The 22,124-nt window shown below is 35.4% G+C and overlaps 1 protein-coding gene across 1 annotated transcript in view; it reads right to left on the bottom strand.

Annotated features, from left to right (window-relative positions):
• Positions 1-22,124, bottom strand: part of LOC145327497 (dual specificity protein phosphatase CDC14C-like) — a 42,617-nt gene that overhangs the window by 10,929 nt on the left and 9,564 nt on the right. The window contains exons 11-12 of the mRNA XM_080171044.1: positions 7,025-7,133; positions 6,316-6,382 (exon numbers count right to left, since the gene is read on the bottom strand). Of these exons, the coding sequence (XP_080027170.1) occupies positions 6,316-6,382; positions 7,025-7,133 (176 nt within the window). The remainder of the gene's footprint in view (positions 1-6,315; positions 6,383-7,024; positions 7,134-22,124) is intronic.

A 22,124-nucleotide genomic window follows, 5' to 3' on the forward strand; every position in this document is an offset into this window, starting at 1 on the left:
GATAACTTCAAGGCCTCTATTGATAGCAGCAGGCTTCCCGGCGATAACCTTCTGTTTGTTGACACATACACAACATTACCTGACATTGGAAGTCAGGTGACGGCAACAGACCTACCTGCAAATGTTATCCCAGATGTTGAAAACCCTGGTATATTTATGTGTCAAGAGTTAGAGATAACAAAAGGAGGTCCAACTATACTACTTTTTTATGACAGTGGTTGCGGATCTGCCTGTTTGAGCACGAGAGCTGTTAATCTGATGGACACTAGGGAGATTAGGCCTGGACCTACAACTTTAAATGTCGCTGGAGGAAAGTCAATATACTTAGAATATGGTGACCGGCAATTTGAGCTACCAATGGCCGGGACTGACAAAAGAGCCACCGTCAGTGGTATACAAATGGATCATGTCACCACCCAGTTCCCAGTCTGGGAGTTAACTGAGGCCTATAATGACATTGTTAAAGCTTATGGACACACTGTCAAATTGCCAACTGTACCTAAATCTGTTGGTGGTTCTGAAGTAGACTTGTTACTTGGGTCAAAATATAATTATTTGTTCCCTACTGTGGTTGCTACTCTGCCCAGTGGTTTATGTCTGTATGAAAGCAAGTTTGCCGGGATGGGTGGTCACCGTGGAATCCTTGGCGGTCCCCATGAAGCCTGGAGACTAGCTGCCCATGCTGCCAATTTTATGGGGTCAGCAGCATTTTTAACCTGTGAATTAAGAGCCTATCAGAGCCATAAACGTGCATTGTGGTCATCTCTGGACTGGAGTGTTGATATGCCAACAAAAGATATGGATGTTGTTGAAGATACGGCTGGACTGACAGAAACGCAACATTCAATAAATCATGCTAAAATGATGGAAAGACGATACTTTGAGCTGGAAGGTGTTGGAACAGAAGCCCCCTATAGATGTATTAACTGCAGAGGCTGCCCTACCTGTAAGAAGGGCAACCAACTGGAGCATCAGAGCCTAAAAGAGGAGAGGGAGGATGAGATAATCAGTCAATCTGTCAAATTTGCACCTGAGGAAAAAAAGGTCGTTGGTACACTTCCATTCATTTGTGACCCTGATGTTGAGCTAGGAGAAAATCATCATGTTGCTTTGGCTATCCTAAAAAGTCAAATGAAACAATTACAGGGAAATCCTGAAAAAAGGCAAGAGGTTCTAAAGTCACACAATAAGTTGGTTGAAAATGGTTATTCCTGTAGAGTGTCAGAACTACCGCCAGAAATACAACTTGAAATGGAAAAGAATAAAGGCTGTTATTATCTGCCCTGGCGAACTGTTCACAAGGAAGGCAGTTTAAGCACACCCGTAAGAACAGTCTTTGATGCATCCAGCAACTCTACCACCGGCAAAAGTCTTAATAACTGTCTGGCTAAGGGCAGTAATAGATTGGAAAAAATCCTTAATCTCTTGGTGAACTTCAGGAGTGGTGTGTATGCTTTCTGCTGCGATATTAAAATGGCATACAATCAGATAAAACTTGACCCAAAGAGTTACAGGTGGCATAAATATCTTTGGATTGATGAACTTGACCCGAGTAAACCAGTGGAGGAAAGATGTATGCTAACCATTATTTATGGTGTAATTAGTTCCGGCAACCAAACAACTGAAGGTATTACACAAGTTGCCAATTATTGTAAACTAAATCACCCTGAATATACACTAGGAGCTGAGGTGCTAATAGAAAAGTGTTATGTGGATGATGCCAATGATGCTATGGATACCATTGAGGATAGAGTAGAAGTTATTAATGGTATCAATTTTACCTTGGACCTTGCCAATATGGAAGTTAAAAGTTTTGTCTTGTCTGGACAAAAACCTGATGAAAAAGTCTCTTCAGATGGTGTAAATGTTTCAATCCTTGGCTATACCTGGGCACCAGAGGAAGATGTCCTGTCTCTTGAAGAAAAGCCTTTGTATTTTGGCAAGTGCAAGCGTGGAAAAAGACCTGACCCTGTTAGTGGAGACCTTAAGGAAGCACTTCGTAGATACTTCACTAAAAGGACTATCCTGTCCCTCATTGCTCGCAGCTTTGATCCTTTGGGTTTAGTTTCCCCTGTTACTGGAAACTTTAAGCTTGACTACAGAGAAATAATCGACTTACAAGTAGGATGGGATGATGGTTTACCTGATAAGTACCTGGACAAGTGGGTTAAGAACTTGGAATTGATGCAACAGCTGCCGAAGATAAAGTTTCCCCGTTCGGCTGCTGGTAAAGATAGTGTTGATTTGATTATTAGTGTTGATGCAAGTAAGGATATAGCTATTGCTTGTGGCCATGCAAGACACATATCAACGGATGGCGAGGTTACTGTTAAACTAATTGCTGGCAAATCCAAGATTATCACAGGTTCAACCATCCCACGTGCTGAGTTAAAGGCTGCCGTCATGGGGGCTGTATTATCCAAGGTCATAATAAATAACTACAGAGGCAAGATTAATAACACATATTTTGTTAGCGACAGCTCTGTTGTACTTTCCTGGCTAAATCAAGATAGCCGCCCAATGTCCATTGGTGTAAGAAATGCTGTTGTTGAAATCCTGAGGTTCAGTTCCAGAGACCAGTGGTATCATGTTGAAACTGCGTTAAATGTGGCTGATACTGGAACCCGTCCAGGAGTAACAATTGAAGACATTGGGCCAGAATCTGCCTGGCAAAGAGGAAAGGAATGGATGTACCTGAGTCCTGATGACTGGCCAATTAAAAAGGTTCAGAGTATCCAACTGACTAAGGAAGATAAAGAACAGGTTGGAAAAGAAATTAAGTCTATTTCTGTTAATGTTAGCCTGCAGGATGAGTTGACCGCTAGATATGAATATGGCAAGTATGTTATTGACCCTAATCGTTATGGCTGGTGGAGGACAATACAAGGATGCTGTTATTTAAAAAGACTTGGTTTGTGGCTCTTAAGCAAGTCAAAGGATATAAGCGGAAAACTGCCAAATAATGTCAACATGAAGGACCGTTTGAGTTCTGTGGAAATTAAAGCTGCTGAAGACTACTTTTTCCGTATTGGAACTGCTGAAGTAAAGAAGTTCACTAAGTCAAAGGACATTTCTGGCACTGTTGAAAGGGACGGAATTATTTACTACACTGGCAGAATTCTTGATGGACAGAATATTTTGGATCCTGAAAATGTTTTCCCAGACCTACGGCCACTTACATTTGTCAGACCTGTATTGGACAGGTACAGCCCAATTTCATATGCAATTATGAAACATGTCCATGAAAATCTTGTCAACCATAGAGGGACTCAACACACCCTCCTTGAATCCAGATATATTGCCTTCATTATTGGAGGTAGAAATCTGGCGAAGGAAATCAGACTAGGATGCCAGCTGTGTGTAAAAAGAAAGGCCAGACTGTTGGAGGTAAAAAATGGGTCCTGTTCATGAAAATAGGATAACTGTAGCACCACCCTTTTTTAACACCCAAGTGGATCTCTGCGGACCATTTATTGCCAGATGTGAGCATAACCACCGTTCATCTGTTAAAGTTTGGGCGGCCATTTTCCGTGACCCTGGATCTGGTGCCCTAGCCGCTCACATTATGCAAGATTATTCAACAGAGGCTTTCTTACAGTGTTTTTCAAGATTCTGCCACAACCACTGTGTTCCAGACATGATCTACATTGATCCAGGTAGCCAGTTAAAGTCAGCATGTAACAGGATGGAGTTAAATGTGACCAGGTTGACCAGAACATTAAATGGTAAGCATACTGTTGGAATCAAGTATCAGGTTGGACCAACAGGTGGTTCAAATTATCAAGGTGTTGTTGAGAGATCTATTGCTGAAGTTAAAAAGCTGTTTTTCTTGACATTTGGTGGAGTTAAACTGAGTATTTTGGCCTATGAAACTGCTCTGTCATTTGTATGTAACGAGTTAAATAATCTGCCTATTTGTATTGGATCTAAAACCAGCGAGCTTGATCACATTGATTTGATCACCCCCAGCAGATTAATGTTTGGCAGAGCAAGTAATAGAAGCTTAAATTCCCCTGTGTGTGTAGATAAACCGACAAAACTATTGGCTCAATTAGACCAAGTCTATGAGTCATGGTGGAAGGTTTGGACTACTGAGAAGATTGCTGACTACATCCCAAAAGCCGCTAGATTTGACAAGACGACGCAGCAACCTAAAGTTGGAGATGTCGTTGTTTTCTGCAAGTCAGAGGGGGAGAAGTTTGTCGGAAATCAGAATTTTAAGCTTGGGATAATTTCTGAGGTGTTTACCAGCAAGGATGGAGTCATTCGTTCAGTTATGGTTGAGTACAAGAATGCCAATGAGGCAGGCACCCGCCAGACCCGCCGTCCTGTCCGCAACATTGCAATCATTGTCACTGAGGACGAGCTGACACTTCCAGAGATCTTAAACCAAGCAGCCAAGAGAGCAGATTTAATGTACTTGTACAAAGGTGATAAATAAACGTTAATAAACATGTGAATTTTATGTTATTTTTATATGTAAAAACACTTTTATTTGCCGAAGTTTTATTCTATAAAAAACATTCATTCAGTTTTATCCTAATTTTATAAAACCAGTTTTATCTTAATATTATGGAATATTTTACACCATTTTTATTTTAATGTTTTATCCAGTTTTGGGCCATTGTGCCCCGTCAATTTTTGTTAATAAAAATACTATTGCATTTCTTGCATTTTACGTTAGCTGTACACTTTAAATAAGTCTTGAAGTACAAAAAGTAATTTCAAAACTATCAAATAAATAAAAATATTTATGTTTGTAAATGCATAGCAAGAGGGTGTGTCATCACTAGACTATCCCTCAAGTTCTGCCAATAGTTAAACCCGGAGTGAGGTTGCAGGTAATTTTTCTTCCGCCCGGCAGTGTCAAATGTCCAACTGATGCTGTTTTAGGTGTGGAGAAAATTACCTGCTACCTCCAACTTTTGAAACAACTCCAGAAGATGGATCCAGAATTAGTAAAGTACATGTTTTTATCGTTTGAAATTCATAATTAGCTAGAAAAGACAATAATGGCTACTAATTTCAGACTTTAAAGACATTACCTGGATTCCGTGAACTTGCCGGCATATATCCTCCCGCTGTGGATAGCAAAGAGGAGCTGCTTAGCCAGGCCACGGAAGTTGTAAGTATTTATTTCATATTATGTAAATATTTAAAAAGAAAAAGTAATTTTAGCATTAAAGCAGGACCAAAATGGTCATAACTCAATTTCAATATTTGTTTAAAATCATTGTTAAAAAGTTTACTTTATAAAAAACAGAAAATTGAAAAGATTATATTGTATTTAGAAAATGAAGTTTTCCTGTTACCTGTAACATTTGAGCCCTTAGAGGACATTTAAAGGAATTCTGAGGTTTGTTTGATTATTATACATTTTTTGTTAATTTATGTATTATCAAAATTGCCGTTAATATGCAATATAAAAAAGATTCAAGATATTTCAAAAAATAGAAAGGCAATTAAAAGTTATAGTTAATAAAGAATATTTAAATCTTTTAGTTGTACCTGATTGTATCTGGAATCATCTTGTTCTATCTGTATACCTGCAAAAGCCCGAAAACAATAGTGGTTTTTGAGTAAGGTACAATGATTATTTAATATTGAATGAAAATTTATCATTTTAAAGATTTTTGAAAAAGAAAGAAAATAATGTTTTTTTTTACTTACCAAGTTTATTTCCTTTAAGATTTAAAAGTTCAACTTGCAAAGTGTGATGATGAAAAAGCTCCTATTTAAGAAATCTGCAATCCCTGACTAGGTAAAAGTCATTATATTTGTATTTAATTTATAAAATTTGCTAGTAAACTCCGGGTTATATTTTGTAGCACCATATTTTCATATATTTAAAATATTTATAATTTGCAATTAAAAGAATATTTTTTTTATGGAATGATCTTTAAACTTGCTACCAAATGCATAAACTTTCAAGAAAATTAATCTTGTTATTTTTCTTTGCAGTTTATTGATCAAGTCCTGGCAAGCCAATCAGCTAAGCCAACGTATATCAACTACCTGAGTGTATTCTTTTTCTACCAATTGTTCAATGCCTATTGCAGAAGACTATGGTAAAGCTTCCTGGTAAAGATGAGAAGAGAATATCTACATCAGATTGAGACTGTATCTAATGACTGAAAGTGGATTGTATCTGAGGTATAAAATTAATCCTTCCCTGGAAATCAGATGTCCTATACCTCGTCCCTGGAATAAAGGAAGCAACAAAACTGGACATTTGACATCCCCTCCCTTACTCCCTGAGACTAACCGACCAAATAATTGTATCGTAGCTTCTTTACAAATCAAATATATACGTACGTCTCTCCACATTTCTTCCTCCTTGGCAATTAGCCAATCCTGCTGGTGACCGATGATAGATCCAGGCCTGAACAAAATAAAGGGGTCAGGTAAAAATCATTTCATATTAATTTTGTGAAGGTTGACAAAGATTAGATGTAACTAATCGAAATATATTCCTACTTTTAAGCTGTGTGTTTTTCTATGGATAGTCTCTTTTCAACACCAGTGCCGTGTATTATTCTATATTCATATTATTGATAGATGTTATTACCCTAGATGTCAAAAACAATAATACATCCAACTTAAGAAGGAATTTCTAGAAATCACAGAGTTATACTTAGTAATATATGATTCATTTCAATAATACGAGCAATATTTTTAGACGTTAATATTTCCCAAAAGAAGCGAAATGTTACTTTTCATAATTGAATTTTCAAATATGGATGAAATGAAAAAATAACGGATTATGTAAAGAAAACGAAGAAGCGGGTTTCGTCGTATTTTAAGCCTTTGAAGGGGGACACTAACCCTGCGGGGCAATCAATAACATTTACATAACCTAACTTTAAATAATCATCAAAAGCTACTGTGAAAATACGACAAAATTCGCTACTTCGTTTTTTCATGATTCGAAATAACAGCCTTTTCGTGCAAAACGTTGGTCCAATTGTTTGAATTGACAGACATTGTTTAGCTATAGAGTAGCTGCGCTGTTAAAATTTCCAACCTGCAGATTCTTAACCAGGCAATAGTTTCCAGAGCTGTCCATCCCCAGTGCTTCATTATATAACATCCAATCAGAGAACCGGTTCTCCCCAGACCAGCTTTGCAATGAACTGAAATAAGATATCAAGGTTAAGTGGGTAAAAGAATTTCTGTCGGGGAGGAAAGGCCACTTTTAGAAACCAAGATAGTTTTTTAGGAAAATTAGAAATTGTATTAAATCTAAATATTATCAACTTCTAAATTGAAACTGTTCACTGTATTAATCTATAATACAAAGTAGAATGATGTCTGTCTGTCCGTCTGTCCCTTAAGATCTCGGTAACCACTGAACCGATTGGATTCTACTCTTCAGGGTATCTACCTATTGGTCCTGTGGTGGTTTTAAGCTATTTTCTTGGGGGGTGGGACACCCCCAATCCCCCCAAAAACCAAAAAATCCCCCCCCATTTTTTTTTTTTTTTGAAGGAGATTTCCATGGTCCTTTACGATTTTCGCCATAATTTTTTTTTACCACCTCTTGGGGAAAAGCCCCTAGAGGCTAGGGACGAAGCCGCTAGTGTTTAATAAATAGCTAAAAATGCGTTTAACATAAAACAGTTGAAATAAAATATTTTTCTGTGTAAAAAAAAACCTTCATGTCATTCTCTTGTATGCAGGGAGGGAAGGGAACCGGTTTGTTTATTCAATTCATTTGTAACACCCCCCCCCCCCCACACACACAAAATAGTTTATCAGCTACCAGAGGAGAATTTAACAAATAAGACTAGTTTCTTTATTTATTATTTTTTTTTTTTTTTTTTTGGGGGGGGGGGGGTCATACACCTATCCCCGTATATCACTGTGAATGATCGATGTGACAAAAACAACCACAGAAAAAAAATCTTCAGAAAAAACGTCAAATGTTTAATTAGGGAGAACATCGTTTACACGTTCGTTTCGCTTGTAATATCCATGATTGATATGTGAAAATGAACCTACGATAAAATAAAAAGAAAAAGTAAAAGAATGTAAGTGTGTGTGTGTGTGTATGTAATAGATATTAGCCTTATCTTTCTAAAAAAGTAACATGATGTGTGTACTGTGTATGTCTATCTGTTTGTATGTACAAAAAGATCTTGGACAACAAAAGTACTCCAGGGTAATTAGGAACCCCCCCCCCCTCGCTATAAAATAACAATCTTATTTTGACAAACAGAAAAGTTACTATCGGGTAATGATTTTTTTTAGAACAGGTGGTTTATGGCTAAAAAAGGGGTCTTTTTTCTTTTCATTTTCTGTGAAAAAAAATTGCTTGGCACTTTCTCTCTTTGTGTATGTACATCACTACCGACAAAACTAACAAAATTTACATTTCCTTTTGGAGATTTAGCATAACAAGCAAAGCCACACCCATAAAAACAACGTTGCACAAAAATAGCAAAAAGCAGTAATGATATCAGGAGTTTTTTACATATGGAGTCGAGGGGACAATGGGCTGTTTATTGCAATAGTAACCAAAGCTTAATAATAAAATAACGTTTTCTTATTATTTGGATTAAAAACTTTGGGGACACCAATTTAATTTGATTGGTTGGTTCATATATTGTAATCTACAGAAGGGTTAATTTTGCTTATCCCTTTAGATCCCTAGTGTTAAAAATCAAATGCCGCTCATAATTTAAAAAAAACAGCTTTGGGGATTTTTAAAAAGAAACTAGAAAAATGTTCTGTAAAATTGTTTGAACACTCAAAATTGAAAAAAATCCGAAAAAATAAACAGATAAATCAAAACAATTTTGTGAGATGCTAAATAATGACAATGTTGGTTTTAAATCAATAGAATAAAAGACAATTATGGCCAAAAGGATCGCAGAAAAAAAACATCAACATATATTCAGATAAACTTACATTAACAGTTCTGAAGTAAGAAATTCGTCACTTAATATGTAATAGGTAGTAAAAGCAGACTTACGTATAGAAATTAAATATTGGGACGTTTTACTAACGCAGCAACAATGAGAGAGAAAAAATAAAATTAATTATAAGGAAAGATGATAAACTTAATTTAAGAGTATTACTAATGGTGACGACAAACAAACATACCTTATATACAGTAGCTGCGCTGATACATAGATGAAAAAAAGTAAATTTTGTTTTTTAAAAATCACGAAACTTTTGATTTTGCTGATAGTATTTTAAACTTTCAATTTCAATATCAATGAAGCAAAATTAATGCTTTCTTAACTTAATCATAAAACCACTGAACCATAATTTATTTACTGTTTCTTTTTGATTATAGAGAAACACTATGTTATTTTCATTAGTATCAAAGCTGCTCAATAATTCACTTTGTCTGTCCGTCAGACAGTCAGACCGTAAAGCTATGGGGGAAGTGTGATTTTCTCAACTGCTATTGTAGCTAGAGAACTAAACTATCTTTCTGACCACCAGACAATTTATTTGCTTGGATTTTTTCTAAGCATGGTAATGATTTGCGCCTGTCTTGGACATACTTATATCTATACACTCATTCATATATCCCCTCATCACAGAGGATGATTTTGAGGATAGTTTTGAACCTCCTCCCAACGCTGCCAACATGGACGAGTTCCCACCCTTGGAGCCCGCCACCACCTCTGACACGGCAGCCGCCGATGTCCCTGAGGCCGAGGATGAGAACGCAGCTGCCCCAGCCGAGCCGATGCCAGCTCCAACAACTGCACCCAGCGTAGCAGCAGCTCCAGCCCCTGCCACAACAGCAGCCCGCCCAGCAGCCAAGGAGCCAGAAGCGGAACCATCTAAACTGCAGCCGCTACCACAACTGAAATCTATGCCTGCAAGAACTGCAAAGAAAACCAACGACAGTAAGATAAAATGATTAGATAGTATTTTTAGCAAATAACAAATACTTACTGTCCTTATTATTATTGATTAATTACTAAATTAATCCGTTTTTCTTGTCATGTCATGTCATCGTCTGTCAAAGATTAAAAAACGTACAGAATTTAACTCTATTTTACCTACCTACCCCCTATGCCAACTTTTAGATAAAAAAATATTGATTAAAAGATTTTTTGTATCTAGCTAATATACCACGGGGGGGGGGGGGGGGGAAAGAGTAAAGAGCGGAGGCACATCACCTCCTAACTAAATGTTTTATCTAATTCACTATTATTACTATTGTAAATATGTTCATGTTTTATGTATGCTGATATATATTGTTTTTCAGTCGTTCCCACTGGATGATATACGTGCTAATCCTCCTGCGATAAACCTAGACTCCACACCAGTACCCTACAAGCCTCCCTAATGGATTGAATGAACAGGTACCTGCTAATTTAAATCTTAACCCTACACTAGACCTCCTAAACCCTATATATGGCCAACATTTTGATGGATTTAACGAAGAATTTGGTATTAACTGTCAATACATGTCAGAAAATGAAGCAATAACAAAATTAAAATCTTTTAGAGAACAACTGATAATTTTATTTTCTTTAAACTGTCAATCGATAAATTCTAAATTTGATGAATTGGTGGCGTGCATAGATAAATTTAATTGCAAAGGAATACGGCCCAGCGTTCTTGCATGTCAAGAGCTCTGGGCAAATTCCAATGCAAATTTTGACGTGTATAATATTGAAGGCTATAACTGGCATGTCAACCTTAGGAAAGCACAAAGGGGGGGAGGGGTGGGATTACTCGTGCAAAAACATTATAAAGTAGTAAGAATGTTTGACAATATCTCCTTTAAAGAACGTATATGTGAATCTATCTGTCTCAAATGTTCGTTTAATGGATTTAAATTCTTGGTGTTGAATACCTATAGACCCCCTAATCAAAGTAGTGCTGAACTTGATGAATTTTTTGAAATTTACCTTGAATTATTGGATAGGATTATGTCACTCAACCTACCGTTTTTTATTGTTGGAGACATTAATCTTGACTTGTTCAGGATTAATGAAAACAACAGCCCTAGTATGCGTCTGCTAGAGTCGCTAAATTTCAACGGCATTTTGAATACGATTACCAAGGCCACCAGGATTACAAAAAACACTTCAACATTGATTGACATTTTCGGCGTTGGTAATTTTATTCCAAATCTTATGTTGTCTTGTGTCCTAACATCACAAATAAGTGACCACTTGTTGCTGATAAATGCGTATAGAATTAATGCTAACAAAAAACCAAAACAACCTGATTCGTATGAAAAAAGATTGCTAGGCGATGATAACATTAATTCACTAAATGACGCACTTTTCAGTACCGATTGGTCAAATGTACTTAACCAAAATGACGTCAACGTTGCCTATAGTAATTTCATAGCTAAGTTTCTTGAGTTATATAACACCTCATGCCCCATTGTAAAAGTCAAAAAAAATTCTAGGGTCCAACCCCAGCAGCCCTTCATGAACGAGTACCTCTTGAGAATGAGGGAACACAAACACACCCTCCACGACAATTTTCTTAGGGAAAGAACAAGGGAAAGTGAGCTGTTATATAACTCTTATAGAAACTCTTATAATAGGAATGTACGTCGTGCAAAACTAGAATACTATAGGTCAAGTATAAGAAATTGCGGCAGAGATAGTAAAAAATTATGGCGTTGTTTAAAAGATATGCTAGGATTCGATCAAAAGAGTGCTGAGTGCTCATACTTAGAGGTCGGGGATAGGAAAGTTGAGGGTGACCAAGCTATCGCTAACGAATTCAATTCCTATTTTAGCCAGATTGGAACCTCCCTTAAACCTGAGATCCCAACAACAGAAAAAAACTTTGCAGAATTTTTACCCCCCCCCATTCAAGACTCAATCTTTTTTGAACCCCTTTACCCTTTCAAAGTAATAAATTTGATTAGAAACATCAGGCCCAAAAGGTCCACAGACATTAATGATGTCAGCATGTTCTTAATTTCCCGCTGTGCGGATGTTATCGCACACCCCCTTTGCCACGTCTATAACCTTTCCCTCCAATCTGGCGTCTTTCCTGACGGTATGAAAGTAAGCAAAATTCTTGTCCTCCACAAATCAGGTTCACTCAATCAAATGGATAACCACCGTGGTATATCATTGATTGATAACCTAAGCAAGCCCCTGGAAAAGTACGTATGCGATAGCTTGGTAAATTTTTTGGACGAAAAAAACTTTTTTAACTGCAGACAGTTTGGATTTAGGAAAAATATCTCAACTTACCATAATGTCCTTGACCTCTCAAATATGATCACTCAGTGTCTAGGTCGAAACAATTCCTGTATGTCCATATTTTTGGACATACGGAAGTGTTTCGACATGATCCCTAGAAATTTGTTGTTTGAAAAGTTAAAGAATGCAGGGATAAGGGGATTACCACTACAATGGTTCCGTTCTTATTATAGTAATAGGCGTCAAAAGGTGTACTTTAAGGGGCTGTTTTCATCTACGTTGGAAGAGATTATCATAGGCGTATTACAGGGGTCAGTCCTTGGCCCAATATTGTTTTTGATTTTCATAAATGACCTTGCAAATTGCAGCCCAGAAGTTTTTATTAATCTTTTCGCTGATGATGCCCTAACCTTCATGGAAAGAAATTCATTAGCAGAATTGATTGAACTTGCAAAAGTAACCATCCCTAAACTGACCGCCTGGTATAACGCAAATGAACTCTTAATCCATCCCCTCAAGACCAAAGTTATGGTCTTTACTTCCCCTAGAGAAAATCTTACCCCTGAAGAAATTCAATTAAAAACGGAATTTAATGAATTCATAGACATGAACAACGTAGGTGAAAGCATCCCTGAAAAGATCACAAAGTTAAACCTTGTAGATGATAATAATGAGGGTTTTGTAAAGCACTTAGGAATCAGCTTGGATACAAAATTAAAGTTTTCTTATCACCTTAAAAAAGTACATGCAAAAATTTCAAAGATTATTTACTCTATGCGCGTCATGCGCCACTTGCTCGATAAGAAACACTTAAAGATTTTATATACCAGCTATATTAAATCAAATGTGGAATACTGCTGCCTTCTGTTCACAGCCTGTCCAGCCTATCTTTTAGATCCCATTTTGAAGGTACAGAAGGCGGCAGTAAGAATCATAGAAAACTTACCTAGCAGAGCACACACCGCAGAATATTTTAAAAGTAATGGGATATTGCCCATTAATCTATTAATCAAATTTAACGTTTGTAAATTTATGTATAGGTACCTACATGGCTTACAGCCAGAAATTTTTAATAATACCTGGGAGATCTCCCGTGATCGCCACAGGTATAATACAAGAAATGTAAATAATTTTGCATATGCAAATGGAGTAAACAGAACTTTTTTACTAAACTCTCCCCTTCATTCTTTTCCCACAATTTTTAACAGTCTCCCCAACAATATAAAGCAAAAAGTAAATGAAAAAGAATTCAATAGAAAATGTTTTACCCACTTTCTTAACCAAATTGATTTTACATAGGTACCTATAACAAACAAAGACCTCATTTTAAAAATGGTAAGTGTTCTAATAATATTTTATTCATCCATGTCTTATACTCAAAAATCCAAAAATAGGATCTGTAAGATCCGAACTCTCACCCGGGTAGCTAAGGAGGGGGGGGAGGGGGGTATATAGTGCTTCCTACAAAACTTCACCAAATTCCTGCATTCTAACATTCTAACTTCAAATTTAATTATGTTTTCATACTCATTATATCCATCAAATATCATCAAATTCACCAAAAAATCCTTTTTTCCATCAACCATAATTTCACCAATTCCATTGTCAACTATTCTACAATTTATTAGTTTTTGTCGTGGCCGGAAAGTCTTATATTTGAGCGCACGGAAACATCCAATTATAGAGCAGCATTGGCGTTATTAAGTCGTTGAGCATTAGCTTAGGCGTGAGGTTGGGACACAGCGATACAGGTTACTGACAACTGCAACAACAGCAAGGTTGTTGACATGAATAATTAATCCATTAAATTGGAGAGATTATTTTATTTTAACAATTCTTACAAACAAAACAAACTTTTTTTTCAAGCACTTTTTATTTATTTTATATGTTGCTGCAGTTACAGGTTATTAAGCGCCGGAGCAGGGTGGCTCTAGCAGACTCAACTAAATATATAAACGATAGGTTGATACATACTTTTTCACGTATACATTCATCACTACAAATTAGGCGTCAATATTACAGGGTTCAACCTAAATTAAATCCATCACTCAGTCTATTAGTCTTTAGTCTGTAGCCCACTCTCCTCACACTCTTCTTTATCTCTATTCACACTCAGCCATACCGTCGGTCAGTTCCTCCTCAGATCAGATCACTCAGTCATTCAATCCTCATTAGCGTCAACAACTTCTGGCAGGTAAGGTGACCGACGCCGCCCACTAAGAGTCTGAGCGCATCTTTCCGCGCACGCCAGGAGCCGTTCCTCGACGATAGGGACGGCGGCTTGTGTGCGCCGCAAAGAGCGCAGCCCGGACAGGTGGCCTGTCAAGCTACGGGGTTGCCTGACAAAAATAAATGAGCGCAGCTCATTTATCTCGTCATAAATCCCAATCATTTCGAGGTAAACAGCGTCTTCAATTGGAACCTCCCAGATAAGTTACTCCAGGGACCGGCCGCCGCGGTCAGAACTCTGGTGCGCAGCCACTCGAACACCAAACCTGCCATCTCTTTCTTTAATTCTTCTTTATCTCTAGTCCAGTCCTTGTCGTCAAATCCTCACTTCAGTCAAAACCTTTTTCCTTAAGTCTTAACGTCTTAACGTCTTATTAATCTTAACAAAAGAACCTTCACTTGAAGAACAATGCTAGTAAACTGATGTGTTTCTAAAAATGATTTTTATCCTTCTTAAATTGAATCTAGCAAAAAACACTTTCTTAATATCAAACTTAAACAAGAATTTAATTTCAAAGCTACAAAGCCACTCTACAACTAGCATAGCCGATATTGAATACACTTTCAACTTAGGATACCTAAGTACATCGCCACTTAAAACGCCTGACAAAAATCCAAATAAAACCAGTTTTTCTCTAAAAATACTTATAAGTTTTCAGATTTCATATTTTTATTTCTATTTTAATTTTTACTTAACGTACTAGGTACATATGCGCGCCCACCGCGCATATGTATTCCTTGTTATTGCAATGTTTAAATGTTTAAATGTGGCTAAAATCCATCAAGCCCTCTAGTTTTTACTCAACGAAAAACTCAAATATGTAAATTTATTCTTATTTAATAAACGCCATCAGGGATGTAGGAATATAGTGACGGGTTCGGAAATAAATTACAGGTATCAAAGAAGTGTGGGATTAAAATCCCACAGGATTTTAAATTACTCAGTTCTTATAATCATTTAATCCGGGAACGTTAGGGCGGTGGGAGTCGCAGTCTATAACGGGAATAAAAACATGGCTAACTTCCATGGCACCGATAACATATTTGTATTGGTCTTATTTTTGGAAACCCTGTATGGATTCTAGTGGAATGATTGTCAGATGGTATATTCAGCATACCGTAGTATAGTAGTCTTATATATGTTTTATATATGTCAATATTGTAACTAAAACAAATTGTTACAACTATTTTCTAAAGCTCTGAAACGATTTGGTAAGCGCCGCGAAGAACTGCGGTTCAACAACCCCGGCCGGGGTTAAGCCATCCACTCGCTTCACAGCTTGCTCAGTGTTCAATTATATAATAATTGTATAGTAAAATGTAAAATGTAGGTGAACGGGGAAGGAGAAGTTCACTACAACCCTGAGCTAGGTACATAAATAGTAAATGTACTGCAGGATCTTAAAATTGCTAATAAATTACAATTTGATTATTTATTCTCTATAATATGTAATAATTTATTTATTATCTTGCCTGCAATCTCTTTCAGGAAGAAACTTAGTATCTTAATTAACCCATTAGTGCCGAGCGCCACTTTTATGGGCCGATCGAGCTGTAAGTTTCAGGGAAGCTTTATAATGGTCAAAACGGAATTCGTATTTTTTTGTTTTGCTCTAGTGGCGTGCACAGGAAAGTTGCAAAGAAACCCGGTTCGGCTTGGCCATAAATACCAACCAGGCATTAACACCCGTTTTTGGTGCTTTCCCCCAGTTTTAAAACCCGGTTGACCTGTATAAACCCGGTTATTTTGACCAAAAATCGAAAAATGTAATTTTTGAACGCCAAAAGTGAGACACTTTTTAGAACTTTGATACGATCCGTAATTGAAAACTACACAACCTCATGTAATCTAAAGAGCTACAAGTATAATACGAAGCGATTTATTTCAAATTTAGTGTTTCGGCTATAGGTGCCGCCGTTTTCGGGTAAAAAAACCCGTTGCTCGAAGTTTTAAAAGACACACACTACAAAAAAAGAACATATAAAATTTGGGTGTTACATATCAGAAAACGATCATTAAACTATTGGGTGACACCTATAGAGATTACTAGGGTTATTATGGTGGCTCAAACCCTTACTTATGACGTTAATTGTTATTTTTATTGGTTGAAAAGTTAAAACCGGGTAATAAAAACCGAAACCGAGCCGGGTTTTAAAATTTTCGGGTATGTATGGCCAAGCCGAACCGGGTCATAATAGGGCGTAAAAAAACGATAAAAAAATCATATAAAAAATAATTATTTGAACAAAAAGAATTCACATATAGATGTACTTGTCAATAAACATTAGATTTCACGAAAAAAATCAGCGACTTTACTATAAAAACAAAAAAGTTAGAAGGGGTATTTTGAATTTCATGATTTTCAAATTTTGTTGAGCTATACCATAAAACGGAAGTAAGCTAAACTGCCTGCTCCAGGGGGAAATGAAAGCCAGGGTAGTAGAGGAGGGATTCATACTGAGAATGATGCAATTATGGAGCCGGAAACCGGTTTTTTTTCCATTTTTCGGAACCGGGTTTTAATGTCCGGTTCGGCACTAATGGGTTAACATGCAATCTTTTTCAGGAAGAAACCTATAGTTAAAATTGTAAACTTTTATTAGTAACTCGCCCTAATTATATGCACCTTAGAGGAAATAAAATCTTATCTTATCTTATCTTATTAAGAATACATGCCCTTGTGTAAAAATCGCCTTATTTTTTTTGATCGCAAACAATGATTCAATCTTACTCTTTTTTCTTCTTCTAAATATTCATCTTAAATGTTCCAAATTTGTGTTGAATTTCTCATTAGTGTTACGTTTATGCACGAAATACAAATTAACCTATCTAAAATATTATATAACATTACAAGAACAAAAACATTCACTATATTTGATATTTGGACATCCTATTTTTTTGGTGCTTTCCCTTATAGTGCCAGTCCAGAACTGAATCCCCCCCCCCCTTACTTTTTTAATAAATTGAAAATAAAGGGGGGGTTAGTTAGGAAACGTGTGAACACTCAAATTAATGAACCAACCAATCAAAAGACATAAAAAATCGCTAAAGTTGTTATCCAACGAATAAAAAACGTTATTATAAGACTTTTGGTTACTAGTGTAATTAACAGTCCAATGTCTCCTCCATCAGTGGTTTATTGTAGAGATGCAACGTTTACTAGAAGGCAATCCTTATTGATGACATTGAAAAATTTACTGCAGCATTTTTAAACAAGCTTTTATACATTTTACATGTATCCGTCCGTTTACATAAAGATCTTTCTATCGATTTAAAACATTGCGCAAAGGTTACTGTAATAATAATCTTGAAAAGTTAGCAATGCTATTATCAATATCAAAATGTTTATATTTCAATTTCAATCACGTTGATTTTTTAAAGACATTTTGATACCATTTTATTTCTAGATTTTCAAGCTTTTTACAAAAAAACAGTGATTTTTTTATTGAACACAATATATTTCTTAAGAATATTTGTTTTAATTTGCTGAGCTTCTAATTTATGATAGTTGTCATCCTTGTTTTATATTTTTATGTCCTAACTTTTAACTTTTCTGGCTTATTGCATAATCAAACTCGGCAAATTTGAACTAAAGTAAACTTCACTAAAAATAAAAGCGTATTTACTCCATAGTTTGTCAATTTGCAGTCTGTTTCCAAATGGATGATACACAAAATTACCCCTTCTGTAGATTATATCTAGTGGTTGAAACTTAATGAACCAACCTATCATTACCTACTTAAGTCACTAAAGTTGTTCATCCGACGAATCAGAAAACGTTATTATTAAACTTTGGGGACTAGTGTAATAAACAGGCCATAGTTTCCTCCCTCCCTGTATGCGTACATAACTTCATCAAATTCATAGATTTAAGAAGGTTCGTTGGTTATTAATTTTGAATTTTTTTCTTCTAAAAATTAAAATCTGAATATGCATACTTTAATGGATGTAGAATACAAGTGGATATTATGACAGGAGAAAAATTGTCGTAAATTTAGCTTGATAACATATAGGAGGGACGAAGATGGGGTAAATTGGGTGGAAGTGGAAAATCGTTGTTTTAGCCCACTGCGAGTTTAACTTTATTAGAGAACATAATAATATTATAATACATCAATTGATACAATGTAGGTATTTCTTTCACAGAAAGAGAATTTAATCACATTTTAGAGATTAAAGGGGGTGTAAAAAAAAATACTAAATAAAGAAAATGGATTAAAATCAATTTATATCAGTCCATTTGTACGTACTATGTAGCATAATTTTAAATTACCTATTTCTTTTTCATTTTGTTAAATGATATCTAGAACATTTATTCACATTTATACTTCTGTATAAAAAGTATTTAAAACAATATCAAAATAAGCTTATACAATGACGTTTCGGTTATGTTTTCCACCTTCAAAACATGCATTTTCATATATCAATGCAGAAGTTAGAACAAAAATTAACAATTATGACAAAATTCATAAAAGCGAAGCTCTGATATGGGAGGAAAAACGAACATTAACACTTGTAGAGTGTCAGAACTGATGCCTGAATAAGCAGAATGTAAATGTATAAGTTTAAACAAAATTTCAAGTTATTTTGTTGCAAAACTGCTTTATTACAGGATACTTTTTAAGGACACACTTACATTTTTAGGACTTATTTATAAAGAAGCTTTGCTTATAACAATTCACTATTTTGTCCTAGGAAATAGTATTAAAAATCAGATGAATAGGATAATTGTATCACATGAAAAATTGTTGTCATAAAAGAAAAAATCTAGAATATTAAATTGACGTACGTCGGACTTTCTGGTAACGCTATAGAGTTGCTACACTTTTTAAATTGTGCCTAACTATTGGAGGAATCATGATGCAAAGTTTTAAATCGATAGGACAATTCTAACTTGTCCAAATTAACGAAAAAAACTAATCGTTTCGGACGGGCCGACCCTAAATATAGAAAAGCTTTGCTTTAAAAAAATGATAACTCAACATTCAAATGGGTGTAAGAACTTTAATTTCATAGGGCAAACTAAAATATGGATTGAAGGAGAAGCTTTGGCCTTCAAAGAAAAAACTACTATAAAAATGAAAGATATGAAAGTATCTTTCTTTTCAAACAAGTTGAAAAGAAAATGGCAAAGTTAGTAAAAAAAATGCAATTTCTTTCCTTTTATTACGTGTTTTATATACGGGGATAAGATAAATATTCTTATAAAAAAATGGAGAAAAAAATATTAATATTGTCCTATGGAATTAAAACGTGTAGTGTATAAATGCTTCTTATCCATGTGGGACACCCTAACCCTGCGGGATCGGTGCTTAATTCCTCTTGGAATCATCACTTTTAACTATTTTTTTAAAATGATTTTTTTTTCAAAATTATTTTCATTGTCCCTGAATAAAAAAGAAATGCTTTTCCTGGTTAAAAAGGTGATAAACAAGGATGACAACATCCATAAAAGCGAAGCACTGAAACTGTAGGACAAACGGACATTAACACTTGTATAGTATCTGAACTGAATAATCAGAATTTAAAAGTATAAGAGCCAAAGCAAAATTGTAAGTAAATTTGTTGAAAAGCTGCTTGAAGCAGGATAATGTTTATGGACATACTTAAATTTTTTGACTTGATTATAGAGTTGCTTCGCTTATAATATTGTTCTTTGTTGTCCCAGGAATCAATATACCAAAAATCAGATCAAACGGATAATTAGAACACTTGAAAATTTGTTGTTAAAAAAGGAGAAAAATCAACATGTTTAAAATGGACGTAGGGACATTCTGGTAATGATTATAGAGTTGCTACGCTTTCTAAATCGTACCCAACTACTACAGGAATCATCATGCAAAGTTTGAAATCGATAGGACAATTCTAACATGCCTAAATTAACGAACAAAAGCTATCTATCTCGGACGGACGTACGGACGGACGGACGGACGTACGGACGGACGGACCGACCCTAATTATAGAAAAGCTTCGCTTTTAAAAATGCAATGATATTGTGTAATGACATAGGCATAAAAATACATAAAAGGTGCAATTTAAGTCATTAGGCTTTTAAGAAAATAAACATGTGGCTTTGAGAAGCGAAGCTTCTCTAATAATCAATATGTTTGTCCTTTTGTAGCTCTTTAGAGAAAAGATTTACTAGGTTATCTTGGCCAAAGTGCATTAAATATTTTTCTTTTATCATAGTCAGAAATTGTTCTTTGCCTACAACCATGTTAAATTATAACTTTTTAGATTGCTTGGTCTAAAAAATCATATTTTTTTAGACTTAAAACTCTAAATATATAACTATACAGGTCATAGTACTTCATTAAAGATTGACTTTTGTGAATCTATAAATCATTTCATACTTTCAAATTAATAGGGAAATTTCTATCTTTTATGCATAATTTTCAAGATTTTTAATAATATTAAAATATGTAATGAATCCAATATTTTTTGTTGAGTCTGACAATTGCATTTCCATGACCTTTAGATGCCGCTCAGAATTTTAGGTATAGTTCAATGGAGACAAAAAATAATCTTCATCAAAATTTAAAAATTTCAAGTCTACTCTTTTTTTTGGGCATCACAGGTTGTAGGTATGGTGGTGTCCACGCGACATCACAACCCACCCCCTTTATTTTAAATCAACAGTTTTTCAGGTGTTTCGTTTATACTTTAGGTCAGGTTATATTGGTTACAGGGTAGTCCCGCAGGGTTATGGCTTCCCAAAATTGGTTTCTGTGCTTATTAAGCACTTTGAGGAAAAGCAACGTTTCCTGTATATTATAGGGGAAGAGATTTATTTTTCTTACATTTTCCACTCCCTACATCCCTGCAGCCCGCCCAAGCCTGATTGTTGTTAGGGATCAAAGGGATAAGACAATGGCCGATAAATTAATCTATATCCCTAATGATGATTAACAAAATTACCCCTTCTGTAAATTACAATTAGTGGTTGAAACTATTGGACACTCACTTAGATGGACCAACCAATCAAAATTAAATAAAAGTCCCCAAAGTTGTAAAGCCAATTATTAAGAAAACGTTTATAAAACTTTGGGGACTATTGTAAAATATCCCCTCCCTCCCTGGATTGATGTAGCTGCCAGTTTTTCCAAGAATATTTGTTTCAACAAATTGAAATATGGTTTTAAATTGTGTGGATGTCTTTTTTGGGAGGAGGGTTACACAAGTTGTAAAAGCGAGGCTTGTCTACAAATCAGGGTCTAGTCTGTTGTACATAAGAACGTTACTTTATAAAAGAAAGTTAAGATTTGTGCAATTATTAAAATATAGGGAGATAACAATGGTCTTTACAATCTTTCTTTTACAAAATTCGTTTATTAGAATTTGTGGAGAGATAAATATATAATAGATTTTTAAATACCTTCCTTCAACTATAAAATCCTAAACTTTTAACCATAACTTCAATGGACGTTGTCATCCTTGTCTATTTTTTTAATACATTAACAAATCAGAAATGTAAAAAATCAAGGTGTCACGTATATTAACAGCGTGGTTTTAAGTAGCTGTAAAAATGGTTGCAAAATTATAATAAAAATAACAATCTATAATTTATACTAAACTAGCTAAATGTATGTCTATATTTTCCCAGTAAGATCTCGTCAATGGCTTTTTTGGTGGGTAGGGTTGGGGAATGGGATGGATACACGTTATACCCCCCCCCCCGTCCTTTGTTCTTTTAGCCATAATAAAACATTATATTTGTATTATATTGATTCAGGGCTGTTAATCAAACTTGA

This window comes from Acartia tonsa, chromosome 9, assembly GCF_053477335.1.
Source record: "Acartia tonsa isolate MP-2025a chromosome 9, ASM5347733v1, whole genome shotgun sequence".
Classification (NCBI taxonomy): Eukaryota; Metazoa; Arthropoda; class Copepoda; order Calanoida; family Acartiidae; genus Acartia; species Acartia tonsa.